Genomic DNA, 13,912 nt, shown 5'->3' with positions numbered 1-13,912 from the left:
TGCCCTTCAGTAATCATTAGATTTAAATAAAGAAAATGGGCACATCGACTACCTGATGCAATAGTTCACACTACACGTTAGTTCATACCTTCATTTTTCCCTTACGACAATCTTAGAACGCTGGTCATTCTGATAATTGTCGCTTGTGATCATCCTGTAGTGTGTGGTGTGTTACGGTAAATCGTTGTGGCCGCTGGATCTAAATCAGGGGTTTTCCCACTGGGAGAGTTAACGCAGCCTGTTGAAGGTGACAGGTAGCCAATCAGAAAGCGTGGATTCTCCACCATGTTTTCTGAGGGGAAATGACACAGCGCAACCCGAATTCATATTTCCATTTTACCCAGTACCAAACTATTGGAAACAGTACATATATGGTAGATAACATTCTTTTAAAGTGTTTGATTGCCATTAGAAAAGGGGAACAGGAAATACTATTACACAGAGCATGTGAAGTCCCACGATCCGATAATAGCTGCCATAATGAGTTTAAGAAAATTTCTAACAATGTGGGAAGTAAAAGTACATCCTGGTGAAGTGTGCCATGTGTTTTGATGATGCTTACTTGTCACCTTTCAGAAATAACAACCTTTAGGTAGGTATTAAACATGCTTTTCATTACGATCATATTTCTGAATTAAAAATGCTTGCTTTTTTACTGCTCTGACGCAATTTTCTATTTATAAAGTCATGTTTTCATTATCTGTAAGCAAAATGTCATCATAATTAACAGAAACAAAGAGTTGAAACCTTTCATGTGTGTGCAATTAATAAATACAACGTGTTTCACTTTGTGAATTGAGTTACTGAACAAAACTTTTCAATTACATTCTGACTTATTGAATAGGATCTTGTCATTGTCCTCTCAGATATTAAATCTACTGGCTGCAATTGCACACACTTATCCGTTGACCGGTGGCCTGCAGTTGAATGCATCATCGCGTCTGGACATCTGGGACCACACACATTGCACACACTGCTGCACAGCAGCCTCAAACAACATCCATATCTGCAGAGGCATCCAGCTGACAAGCATCGTTGTCTCACTCCAACTTGTCAGGCAATTCTTTGCAGGAGACGACTGTGGGTGTCAAAAGGGTCAGGAGCAATCACACGGAGTTCAGTGCTGATGGAGCTCGACAAGTCTGGCTGTGGCAGTTCAGGACTCTGCAAAGAAAAAAAGAAAAGAAAAGTCCTGTTTGTACATTTTTGCTGTTTATTTGTGTGACTTGAAAGTAAGTGTGTTTTCCAGTTACTTCATAAACTTCAACAAGCGACTGTGTGATTATTGCCAGACTATCCTCTTATGTATGCAAATCTCAGCAGATCTATGAGTTAGAATAGCAGAGAGGTTTATGGTTAATGCAAGAGGTCCAATTCACCAGCTCTGCTGACGACTGTGCTGTACAACAGCAAGGCTGCTGCCTAATAAACGCGTGCCTCAGTCGATTCCTGCTGCTCGGATCATTACACCGCCTCTTGGATTTTTTTTTTTTTTTCCAGAACTTGCGAGAGCCTTGTGTAAAGCCCCAGCTTGACTTCTTAAACCCAATGAAAATGATGCTTCACAAAAGCTATCTCCTATTACAATTGCTAACCATTAAGAATACAATACAGTGGAGCTGGCTGGAAGTCACATTGATTGCTTTGGAGGCAAATGATGGTGGTTATTTAGTCAGAAAATTGAGGCATTAGCAATAAGAAGGAAAAGAAAGGAGCGAACAGTGAAAGTGGCATCATTACACTGCATTCCCTTTGGTCTGTGCCAACGTGCCAGTCATTATCAGCAGTCACAAAAAGTAAGACGCTGTGGCCTTTGAAACACACAGTAGGAACACTTCCTCCTGTCTGTGAGCACTTACCTTATTACCGGTGACCACTTGCAGGACTAATTTCAAGAAAAACTTTCTTGACCTTCCATAATCACTGTAACACATTTTTCATTTTATGCAACCGGCAGATGTGCGCACATGTTTTTTCCGGCGCTGCCTACACTCTGAGACAATGCAGCCGCTGAGCTTTTCTCTGTTTATTTTCTTCCTCCACTGAAAGGAAAGAATCAGGAGTCGCCAGAGACAGTAACAACTCGCTTCACAGTGAAGAAAAATATTAGAGCAGCTGTACTTAATCTGTGTAAAACAGCTGTGCTGTGTAGGATTGATAGAGAATATTAGTGAGGAAACAAGGAAAGCAGCTATAAGGGATGAACACTTGGAAAACTTTAAAGCAGAGTGAAGTAATAAAATGTTACCCCCAGTAACGTATCAAAGAGCAGAGTTTAATTCATGATCAAAAATGAAAAATACATGGAACAAATAGCAGCCATCCTAGACATGACCTACCACCAGCCAGGAAAAGAGAGAGAATTAATAAAGAACAAAGTCGAGAATATCATAATCCAGGTGGGCAAGGACAATCTCTCCACAACTTTGACTCTTAGGGAACAGTGGCAAGGATACAGACTTTGTTGAAACGAGGCCAGAAAAAAGCTCAGACAGCCAGGGAACACAATAGAAAGGTGGATGAAGGTCAGACAAGACCAAAAATTGTGTTTTCTGGTCAAAATGCAGAATAATATGTGTGAACCAAGATATAAGCAAACTAAGCAGCTCTCTGGGGTCTCAAAACTCTTCTGAAAGAAGAATGAGCAGAAATTCCAGTCTATAGATGTGAACAGTTAGTAGAAACACTTCCCAAAAGCCTTTCGGTTGTATCAAATATATTTTTGTCCTTCCACCCCAACTATTATTGAATACTCTATGTTGGTCTGTGAAATTTCAACCTGTGAAAACGCATTTAATTTTTTCCTTATAACTTCACAAAATTTGAAAAAGTTCAGGGAGTGTAAATACTTTTGCAAGTTCCTGTGCAACTAGCTGAAATGATTGAAAACCAGTCTTTACTCCACTTTAGAAAAAGGAAGTAAACTGTAAAGGTTGAGCTATTCTTATATCTGGAAAAGGTTACAAAACTGATGCTGTGAGAGAGGAGTTGATCAGACAGGACTTTTGGTTCAGCAGCAGAAAAAAAGCGATCGTTTCTGTCCACATTTTGTGTTTTCTTCCTGGCTGCCTCTCTCCGCAGTAAAGGCGCTCAAACAGTCACAGCAGCGGACGGACAGTGTTCACCAGCTGTTGATTTAATTGTCTGTGTCTGCCTCGTGAATTTTTGCCAGGGAATTTGACCGTCGCATTTGCTCGCACCTCTATATCCCCGGCAATCAGTGGGCTGTCTCTTGGATAGCTCACCAATTCTCCCCGGAGATGTGAAGGACGAACAACCGCGCGAATAAACATGTGGGATTCATGTGTGCTGAAAGGACATTCTTATGCATGTCTTTACACAGCGAGAGGAGTAACATGTAAAAAAAGGAGAACATGCGAACTCCACATGGAAAAGCTAGATGCTCTTCTTCAGAACTGTTGAATCAATTACTAGTTTTAAAGGATGCCGACGTTCCAACAAACGAGCGGCTAATTGTGCAAAAATGATTTTCTCGTGTAGAGTAACAGTGACATGCTTTTGAGTACCGTACAAAGAGATTTAAGGCAAGGGAAAACTTCGCCTGCTATATTTTGTCACCACGCCAACATGCAGCGACTAAAATATGTTGCAATTTCCTCGACAGGAACTGGAAGTATTTTGCTGTTGTCAGTAATGAAGACATGCAAGTTTAGTGAAAAACTACTAAAGATGTTAAAAAAGTTTTAAAAAGAGTAAGAAACAGAAGGATTTTGTAAAATAAATAAATAAATAAATAAATAAACAAACAAAAAAACATTTTATTGTAATCACACTGAAATTTGATTCATAATTGTTTATTTATTTATTTTGCTTTCATAACATTGGGTCTTTTTTAAATAAATAAATAATAAGGGGAATATCTTATTTAAAATGTGCTCATATGTTTACACAGATCAGTGGAGATGCACATGCTTATGGTGCCTATCGGAGGAAAACAGCTGCAAACTGCGGAGTGCCTCAGAGCTCTTTAATGCCAAGGGTCATATCTATCCTTCAAAGAATGTTTTTACTCACACACACTATGTATGCAGCATGTACTCAAACAAATCCTTTTTCAGAGAATTTGGCTACATGTACACATTGGTAGACATCCCATTTGCTGATTAACCTGTAAATGTAGGGCCCTTGAAGTAACACGATAGATATCACCATGCATGTGCTCAGAATCTTGGCAGAAGAAGTTGCGTACGAAGCGTCTCTCTCGGCACAAAGCGCTGCCTTCCAGGCTCCAGGGAGCAGATGTTTGATCTCACAGCCTTCCATTTGCACACACGTCAGCGGACCGGCCTCAGCGCTCGTCTAAACCCATGAAAGACACGGAACATTTGATATGACTTTAAATGAAATTGCGATGTCACGCTGCACGGAAGGATTTAAGATTAGATCTCAAGGTAAAGCGAGGAGGGGCTTACGGGTGGGTCCGTTTACAGAAGAAGAAGATGCCATGGAAACAGAAGTAAGAGATTTAGGGCAGACAACCCAGTGATCAACTGGGTTATGTATGTCGGAGATTAATATATTTTTGGTGCAAGACGCATCGATAAACATCAGAACAAAAGCAAAGCAACTTGTGAAGAAGCTGGATGAAGCCAGAATGAGTCCAGCGCCAACATGGACTAAAAGGCCACTAGGAGAGGAAGAAGCTATCACAGCAAAAGCAACATAAAAAGCTAGATTTTGGTTTGCTATGGATTTGTTAATAAAAAAAAATACAATTGTACCATGCAGAAGGAGCATAATGTGAAAATTTAAAGCTTTTTTTTAATTTTCTTTTTTTTTTTGACATCTCCAAAAGTAATTTCTCCTATTATTCTGGAATATTGGAAGCACTACCCAAATGTTAAACAGAAAATCTCAATTCTGTGGGGTTTTTTAAAGTCATCTTTGATGATTTAGCTAGATGGCTTCATTCATAAGCAAATAAATCTTGCTTAATATTTTATTCTCTCAGGGTGGTTGATTTTAACATTTCAGTTGAAATTTTGAGCATGAGATGTTTCTTTTTTCTTCAACTTTTTTGTAATTTTCCTGGTTGCATGCACCGTTATATAAAGGTACGAAATCTTTTAAACAGAGGTTTTGTTACCAGATATAGCCATATTTCGTGTGTCACTGTTTTATTAGTGCCCCTGTAATTTCATGCTGTTGTATTTAGATGTCCTCAGTTGTACTTATATTTAGCTGCTCCACCTGTTCTCTGCTTCCAATTAGTTCACCTGCATTTATTTTCCTAAACACTTCCCCGCAGTCTAAATTTCCTTAGTTACCTTTAGTTTATGCCTGGAATCTGATTATGTTTCACAGCACATGCATGCCTCTCCTCTTTTGTTTTCACTCACACGTAAACATTCCTTGTTTTTAATTAGCATCAGGCTGTGTGATTACCTGCCCTTAAGCAGCTTTTGTTTGTTATTTTGATGGTTAAAGGCTCCTGGTCCTGGGTTTTTTTTTTCCCTACCATCCACGCAAGTCCGCATTTCATTCCTCTGCCCACATTCAACTACCCGGACATATTTGTTGCAAAGACAAAACCCAGTTATTTGTGACTGTAAGATTAGGCTTTCTTTTGATTTCCTGATCCCTTTTTTGGCCGAGTGAGTACCAGGTTGGGGTATTTGTCAATATCTCACCAAGTCTTTTAGAGATAAGCTGAGACTTTAAAGTAAATATACCAAACAATATTTGAATGCCTTTCAAATATTATTCTGTAATGTGCTTTTAATTACATTTATGCTCTTAATGTTTTGCTCTTACTCTATTTCTACAAATGTGTTTATGTCTTAAAAGTAAAGCAGCTATTCTGTTCCATAACAAAAAATTATCATTATTAAATATTGATTTAAATTTTTTTTAGGAAAGAAATGTAAAATATCAACTCAGAAATTTAACAACTCCGTGAAGATTTTGTAAAGTTCATCTAAGAGCCACTTTTACTTTGGATTTAACTCTTGTTGTAAAGTGAATATTTTACTTTTGATTCAGTCGCCTGATTACTGGCTCGATTTCTTTTTCCTCAATGGTGCAGTGTGCTTCTAGGCAGGACTTTGAACTCAACATTCCTCCCCAGCGTGCGTGTGTGAATAAGAAACATATTGCAAATATGCTTTGAAGAAAGCATCAAAATATATTAAGGGCTGATTTATGGCTTTAAACACATTTTTATCATTTGCAGAACTTTAAACAGCACTGAATCCACTTTGACCCTTTGTACTGCTGAGAATATTTGTGTATCAACCATCGGACAAGACAGACGGGAATGAGTTGCTGTGAAACAGACTGTGCCGTACAGTAGGTGATTTGATAAGGCAGCATTTTTATCACCTTGAATGTTGCTACAAGCTCATTCATGTCAAGTAGGGATGACTATCTGTGTTCTGTTGACCCTATATATAAAAACATCTATTAGTCATAAATTATGTGGCGTTTCGTCCTCGACTCCACAGGGTTACATTTAGTATACAGCCTTCCATCAAACGTCATTTGGAGTCATGACAACCACTTAGGAATCCCGTTTTTTATGTTCACTCACAATTACTCACAGGAGAAAACTGAAACACATTTTAAACAATAACTTTGTTTCAAATTCTGAGACTTCTTTGGTTCCACTCTCTCAGTCTTACATCTAAGAAGCTACTAGTTTTACCGTGCAGCTCAATTTGATTAGATCCAGGACTTCTGTACGATCTTTGATCGCTTACTGCGCATGTGTCAAAGTCCAGTCCTCAAGGGGTCGCTGTAGTTTTTAGATGTGCCACAGGTACAAAACACTGGAATGAAATGGTTTAATTACCTCCTCCTTGTGTAGATCAGTCCTCCAGAGTCTTGCTAATTACCTAATTATTCTGTTCAGGTGAGGTGCAGCAGAAGCACATCTAAAAGTTGCAGGACTGCGGCCCTTGAGGACTGGAGTTTGAGACCCCTGGCATAGAGCAAAGGGCAGTCATGTACTCTTGCTTTAACTTTATTTCTGCTCTGTGTCATTTGGCACAAATTACCGGTTTAGTAAAATGGGTAACACTTTATTTGACGGGGTGTGCATAAGACTGACACGAGACTGTCATAACCAGGATTTAACACCTGTTATGAGCATGAAGGAGTCTTTATGAATGTTTACAATTGTCATGAAGTGTTATTTGGTAAACAATGACACTTCTATTGCAAAGTTGCCTTAAAAGTTGCATTGGACGTCCATTAAATGTGCCAATATTGCATTAAAGTGTGATTATTTGCAAAATAAAGTGTTACTGTAAAATGCGGCTGCTGACATTGTCTTGCTAAAGTAATTAACTTAAACCTCCTAAGATTTGGTCACACAGCAATCATAAACGTCAAATGATTTTTGCTGTTTTCATGAGGTGGATCAACACAAATTACAGGATAATTCTGGAGTAGAAGAAAAACAATACATGATTCAATTTTCCTTTTTTCTTTTTTACAAACAAAAATCTGAAATGGGAGGCATACATTTATCTTCAGACCACTTTATTCTGATATTCCTAAATAAAGTCCAGTGCAACTATTTGTTCTTAACAGCTAACTAATGAAATAAATCACAGGTGCTTACTGATGTTTGTAAGAGAGCATCAGTAAAGAAGCAATAAGAGCAGTAAAAAGAGTGGTTGGTGGGGCCAGTTCTTCAGAGCTACGAAAATAGAGTTGAAACTAAACCGCAAGCTTAAATTTACAACCAGAGCTACAAAAACGGTGGATTAGGTTAAAGCATATTTATGAGAGTTAGAATTGCAAAGTAAAAGTTCAGAAATAAACTCAACTGAGAGAAAAAAACTGGAGACCTATCCTAGAGGACCTGCAATCTCTGAGGCCTCAACAGAACAGCTGCATTAATACTGAAATTCAATTATTTGCAAACAAACAAAGTGACTCTCAAATGCATTTAGTTGCACTGGATATCACTGCTGCATGGCTCACATTTTAGATATTTACGTAAAAATATTTTGAAAAATATTTAGCATTTTTGTCCCACTTCAGGATCACATGTGTAGGTCTCATTGAAATGTTAACATTTATGGATGTAGCATGATAGAGTGACAAGGTTCAATGGGATATGAAGACGTTTTACAATGTACTGTAAGTGCTGTACGAAACCTAAAGAGCAAATAAAAAAGAGGAATATAATCTTTAGCGGTCAGAAAAAAACACATCACAGAACATCACATGAAACATGTACATAATTTATTTCTATAAAAACGTTACATCACAAACTTTTCTTTTTAAATAAATACCACAGGGAACCACATAATGCAACAAGTTCCAAGACCTGAACATACAATGACAAGAAAATTGTGCGAAAATAGCTTGCAAACATTTAGTAAACATTCCACCGAGTGATTATATTCTCACTCTGACCACTTAAAAAAAAAAAAAAGAAAAACGTTCACATGTAACAGGTTTGCTCTTTTATAGAAGTTTTATTTTATAGAAAATTCACAATTCTATTGTTACTCTAGTGACTTTTTTATATATTTTATTTAAAAGTAGAAACATTATCATACATGCCAATGGGAACACTTATTATTATTTTTTTTTTCTGTGACCTGAAATATGTTTCAACATATTTAAAAGTGCTATACAGTGCCGCTTTAGACTGGGAAATGACTTTTCTTAAATCATAATTGGAGTTCTTGTCGAACAAAGGGACTCATTCATTGAAAATAAACGTGATTTCTTGAGGATAACATTTGAGTTACCCCACCTACGCTTGGACCACATTAAGATGTCAATCTATCATACACACTGTAGCCTATTACACTGAAACATGCTGGATATTAAAACTTGAGGTCCAAATGGTAATACAAGCTGTAAGACTGGTCTGACCTGTAACCTGTAATCCTTTCAAAACAGAATCCTTTTGTCTAAGCCGAGCCGGCGTTGGTGCATCGGTGGGTAATCGGAGACAGGTCACTGGCAGGGGGGAGCTGAATGTGGGTCGTTAGCATGATATAAAACAGCAGCTGTGCTTGGAATGTTGTAGTGTCAGCTCATTATTCAAGACTCATTGCACATAACAGTGTCGCATCCTCAAGCACCGAGGACGCGAAGGCATGAATTACATTCCTTATTATACGGGAGTATCGATAAAACAGTAACCATTTATAATTGAGAAACAGCTGAGGTGCAAAGATAGGCCACTGCCAGGAGGGAGCAGTGTGGAATTTTAGCTGAAAAGCCCACGGAGCTCGGGCTGAAACAGGTTCGCTTGCAAAGCGAGCTAGCAGGAATCCACAAATATGACACCACGAATATATAACAGACATGCAAACTATCACTTGCACAGTGCTTCCAAAAAATGCATGTCTAAGACAATAAGAAAGCAGGACTCTCTAATAGCTTAGAGCCAGCCCACAATCAAACTATCAAGACTTAAAAAAAAAAAAAGAGAAAATAAAATAATCATCTTCAAGACTTGATCTACTACTTTGAGCTGATTTGTGATTTCAGCATGCCTTACAGTGAAAATGTTGGGAACGTTTTCCTCAAGAACCTGTGTTCTGACATTCAACCCCTGCATTTATTTAGCTGTAAATCTGCACAAAAATATTACCAAGAAAAGGATCCACGTTCTGGAAAGCTTGTTTTTCACATGGCACACGCTGACGTACAACGACTGCGTATTTATGTCTTCGACCAGGGATCGGTGATAAGAGCACTGACCGAACCTTGCGATACAGTACATAAAGATTTCCTCTGAGGGAACAAAGTTCAATGTTTTTGACAGTGTCAGCTGATCCAACTCCACACAGAGGCTGGACTGCATGCACTACAAGATCAGTCGCTGGCACTGATTCAGACTGGCTGAGAATCCCGGCTCCTCTTCCCCATCTTCAGAAGCTAACTTTAGCCTAACTGACCTGGGAAACGGTTTAAGATAGACCTCTTCTATCTCTATCTAGCCTAATGATCTGTGAAGCAATTTGATCTGAAGGAAAGAAGATGAATTCCTAAATTAAGATCCTTTTTTCTAAGTGCTTAATGTCCATTAAACCTAACAAAAGTCAAGATAAGACACATAAGAAAGCAGTCTTAAGACATGTATTATTTGAGGATGATATTTTGGATATTATCCTAACCTGCAAACTAGAATCCCCAACAGTTTTTTTTTTCCATTTGGGAGGGTGGGGTGGTTGCTGAATCATTTAACTGTCATACTAAGCAACAAAGATAATGTGTTTATTCATGTTTACTGGTGCCAGGCTCAGCTGGATTGAGGCATTTCCTGGGGACTGCACATCTAGAGCCGTTGAGAGAAGACTGACAGAAACTGACCAAAACAACTGGAGCAGCTGAGACGCGGCTGCGTGGACCCCCGAATGCCTTTTCCAAATGTTCCATTGATTTCAGGCGTAAACACACAGCCTTCCACACTGAGAACAATCTGGGAAATGTCACAAGGCTGAGGCAAGGCTGCGCTATATAGGAGCAAGAGCTGTTTTATTTTAATCCTATGTTTATTTGAATGCAGTGACTAGCACTGTGTCTCGGTCCTGGAACTGTTGTCACCCTGTTTATTATTATTATCATGTGTGGTTTGTACCTTGCATGATGAGAAAGTGGCCTCTCTGGTTGCAATAAACACTGAAAATACTGAAACACAGCAACCACTAATTTATAAGAAAAAGAACAAGGGCTGATAAAGAACAGAGCTTCTGTTTCACAGAGAGGATAGAAAGTGATAATAGTTTTTTATGACTTTTATGCTGTACATTGAAGCCAGCTGAGAGAATGAACAATTTTATTTTCGACTGTCCAGAAGGAAACTTTCAAATCAGTTATAAAAAATAAATAAAATATCTATATTTTTTAAAAATTTACTGACTTTTAAAAATCTATATGCATTTGAGGGCAGCCCAATGTATTGCGATAATATCGACTACTCTCCACCCAAAAGATATCAGATATCTTTAGGAGTTCAAAACTTAGACGCACGTTTTCAAGTTTTATCACAGCTTTCGCAGAGCGTAATTCTACAGGCGTTGTTCTTCTAAACAGGAAGCTCTAAATCTCCGAGCGTTAGAGCATATCTCTGAATCGTTCTGCTGACAGCAGACTCTAATGCGACAGCACGTCAAAAGCAAGAACAGGAGACGTGTGTCTACAGTTTCACATGGTGCTGATCTCTAATGAAACCACAATCAGAGGCAAATAAAGACAGAAATACGGCAGATTGTGATCTCAGCAAATCGGAATGTACTTGTAACACCAACGCGGTGCAACCCATCAGCCTGCAAACCGTTGACAGAAATATGTTCCTTGTTTTTTTTCTGCCATCCAGGCATATCAAATGAAACTGATTTGATTTAGAAAGAAAGTCATCTTTCCCTAGGAGCTTAAAGCAGAAAATGCAGAAGTTGACGATTTGTAATTATGCCTTTCACAAAGCATGTTACAATGTTAAAAAACAACAACAAAAAAACATCTGAGTTACCACCATAGTTTAACTAAAGCGGGTGCAATGTCAAAGACAGTTAACACAAAAATATATATATTGTAAAGCAGGTCTGAGGTAGCTTAAAGGAATCTTGTATGTAAAAAAAACAAAAAAAAAAAAAACCTCCTAGAGTATTAAATGTGGAAATGATGGGAAAATAAATACGTTCCTCAACTCAAAGGGATCATTGCAGTCAGCCGGCCACCGTGGCTGGCCTTACCTTCAACAGACCATTGAGGAAAAACGTTCATGAAGGCAGTGATAATCATCTGGGTGAAGCCTCACAGTTCCAAGTCTACAGGCTTGTTGTCACTGTCGGCAGGGTTTTGTTGCAGTTTCCATTAGAGTCCGTGGTTTTGTCCTCCCCTCCACAGACCTCTGACACCTTCCCCAGACACCTTTCATTGGCATCGCTATCATCTAAGCTGCCCTTACTGCGTCCCTGTCGTTCACTCTGCCAGCTGTTGCGGCTGTGGACGTATCCATTGACTGGTCCCGGGTTGCTGAGGTGGTTCCTCTTCAGGCAGAGGATATCTTTGAAAGCGTGCCTGAACTCAGGACTCCTGCTGTAAATCATTGGATTGAAGGCAGAGTTCGAGTAACCTATCCAGTTGAGCACTTGAAAGGGGATTTTGAGGTCACTTTTTGTTATGGTCACCACTATATTGAGCAAAAAGAATGGCAGCCAACAAAGGGTGAACACCCCCATGATTATACCCAGAGTTTTTAAGGCTTTATGTTCTCGAAGGCAAAACTTTGCCTTTTTTAGTCCCCATCCGTTTGTAGATTCTAGAGACTTCGAGTCACTGTTATTGGTGTTCTGAAAGCGTCCAACACTTTGGTCGATCTTTTTCAGTTGTTGCCTGGCTTCCTGGAAAACACGGCTGTACACAAAAATCATGATGACCAAAGGAATGTAGAACGAGATGATAGAGGAGGCGATGGCATATTCCAGAGAGACATCAAAGTCACAAATAAAGTTAGAGTCATCATTGACTTTGCTTTTCTCATGTGTGTCATTTTTTTTTGCATATGCCAGCTCCGTGTGGATGGGAAAGTAGGATATCAACGCAGCAATCGCCCACACAAGAACAATCAAAACTCGAGCTCTGCACTTTGTCAACATTGACTGGTAACGAAAGGGTGAAGTAATGGCCAAATACCGATCTAGGGCTATGACACACAGTGTCTCGATGCTGGCGGTCACACAGAGGATATCAGTAGCAGTCCAGAATCTACACCAAAATACACCAAATCTCCAATTGTGCAAAATGATGTTACAGGCACCAAAAGGAATAACAATAACACCCATAACCAGGTCAGCACAGGCCAGGGACGTGATGAAGCAGTTGGTCACGTTCTGCAGTCGTTGGAAGCGGGCGATGGCAGTGATGACAAGGATGTTTCCACAGACAATTAACAAAACAAGTAGAGACATGATTATTCCCAGGAAGATCTTGACTGTTCCACTGAATTCCTTATTCTCTTCTGGTGAGATTGCTGTGGTGGAGGTGTTTACTTTGCTAGAGAGCGTTGTATTTTCCATCTGAAGAGACCATAGGTGGACAGACACACACACACACCACAAAGACAGACATACACACAAGAAAAAGATTAAATTACTTAAATTGAAAAGAAAGCAAAACTTTCAGTACTAAGATTTTGAATGTAATTTTACAACTCTTACAAACAACAGAAGAAAATAATATTTCAGTGGTGAAGCTGCACACTTATAGAACACAAATATCAACATCTGTGCCAAGAAGCTTCAAAGACATGTTGCAAGAAAACATAAAAAAGATAAAACACATTACCAACCTCAACAGGTAGTTGTTGAGTCCTGCTTGCCTTGCACTGTAAAGATGCCAGAGCGCGGATAACTCCTGTAGAGTATCACATGCCCGTTCCACTTTTTAATCTTAGCTTGTCTCACTCCTGACTCCGTCAGTTGAGCAGTGTTTCTGCTAATGTGTCTCCCAGGCTATTTGTCAGAGCCCTTATAGCATGCTGTGATGACATCATGGTCAGCCCTCAGCCAATCAGACAGCCAGGCTGCGCAGGGTGCTGAGAGCTCTCAGGAGTTTGAACACACTGTCCCTGTGGTTGCAGTTGCAGGGCTGCAAAAGAGAGAAAGAGAAAGCGAGAGAGAGAGAAGTAAAGCAGCAACACGGTCTAAGGGTAAAAAATTTACATATTTAAAGAGGTTGCAAATATGTTCCAGAATGAACCCTATGTTTACAGTGGTGTCAAAATATTCAGTTCTGTGGTACACTCCAGGACCGAGGAGAGATTTCATACGTCTTTGTTTGTTTATTTGTTTGGATCCCATTAAAAATAGGTGACCCTCTTTATGGGACTGTTTGTACAATCATGGTAGATTTACAGCAGATTTACCTGGAAGGTCAAACTAGAAATGACTGGATCTACTTTATTTACGAGTTATCA

The 13,912-nt window shown here is 39.2% G+C and overlaps 1 protein-coding gene across 2 annotated transcripts; it reads right to left on the bottom strand.

Moving 5' to 3' along the window:
- Positions 1 to 226: 226 nt before the first annotated feature.
- adrb2a (adrenoceptor beta 2, surface a) lies at positions 227 to 13,446 on the bottom strand. 2 transcript variants are annotated; one of them, XR_006371781.1, is made up of 3 exons: positions 13,286 to 13,446; positions 11,688 to 13,013; positions 227 to 1,164 (listed from the first exon to the last, which is right to left on the bottom strand). XR_006371781.1 is itself a non-coding variant. In XM_044127978.1 (2 exons), exon 2 carries the CDS (start codon positions 13,011 to 13,013, stop codon positions 11,763 to 11,765), a length of 1,251 nt encoding a protein of 416 aa, XP_043983913.1. In that variant the 5' UTR covers positions 13,286 to 13,446; the 3' UTR covers positions 8,193 to 11,762. The 2 variants fall into 2 exon arrangements, 1 of the variants encoding a protein (XP_043983913.1); XM_044127978.1 differs by lacking the exon at positions 227 to 1,164 and having other exon boundaries at positions 8,193 to 13,013.
- Positions 13,447 to 13,912: the final 466 nt, after the last annotated feature.

The sequence above is a fragment of the Gambusia affinis genome, linkage group LG09 (genome assembly GCF_019740435.1).
Source record: "Gambusia affinis linkage group LG09, SWU_Gaff_1.0, whole genome shotgun sequence".
NCBI lineage: Eukaryota > Metazoa > Chordata > Actinopteri > Cyprinodontiformes > Poeciliidae > Gambusia > Gambusia affinis.
This window is presented reverse-complemented; position numbering and strand designations above follow the sequence as displayed.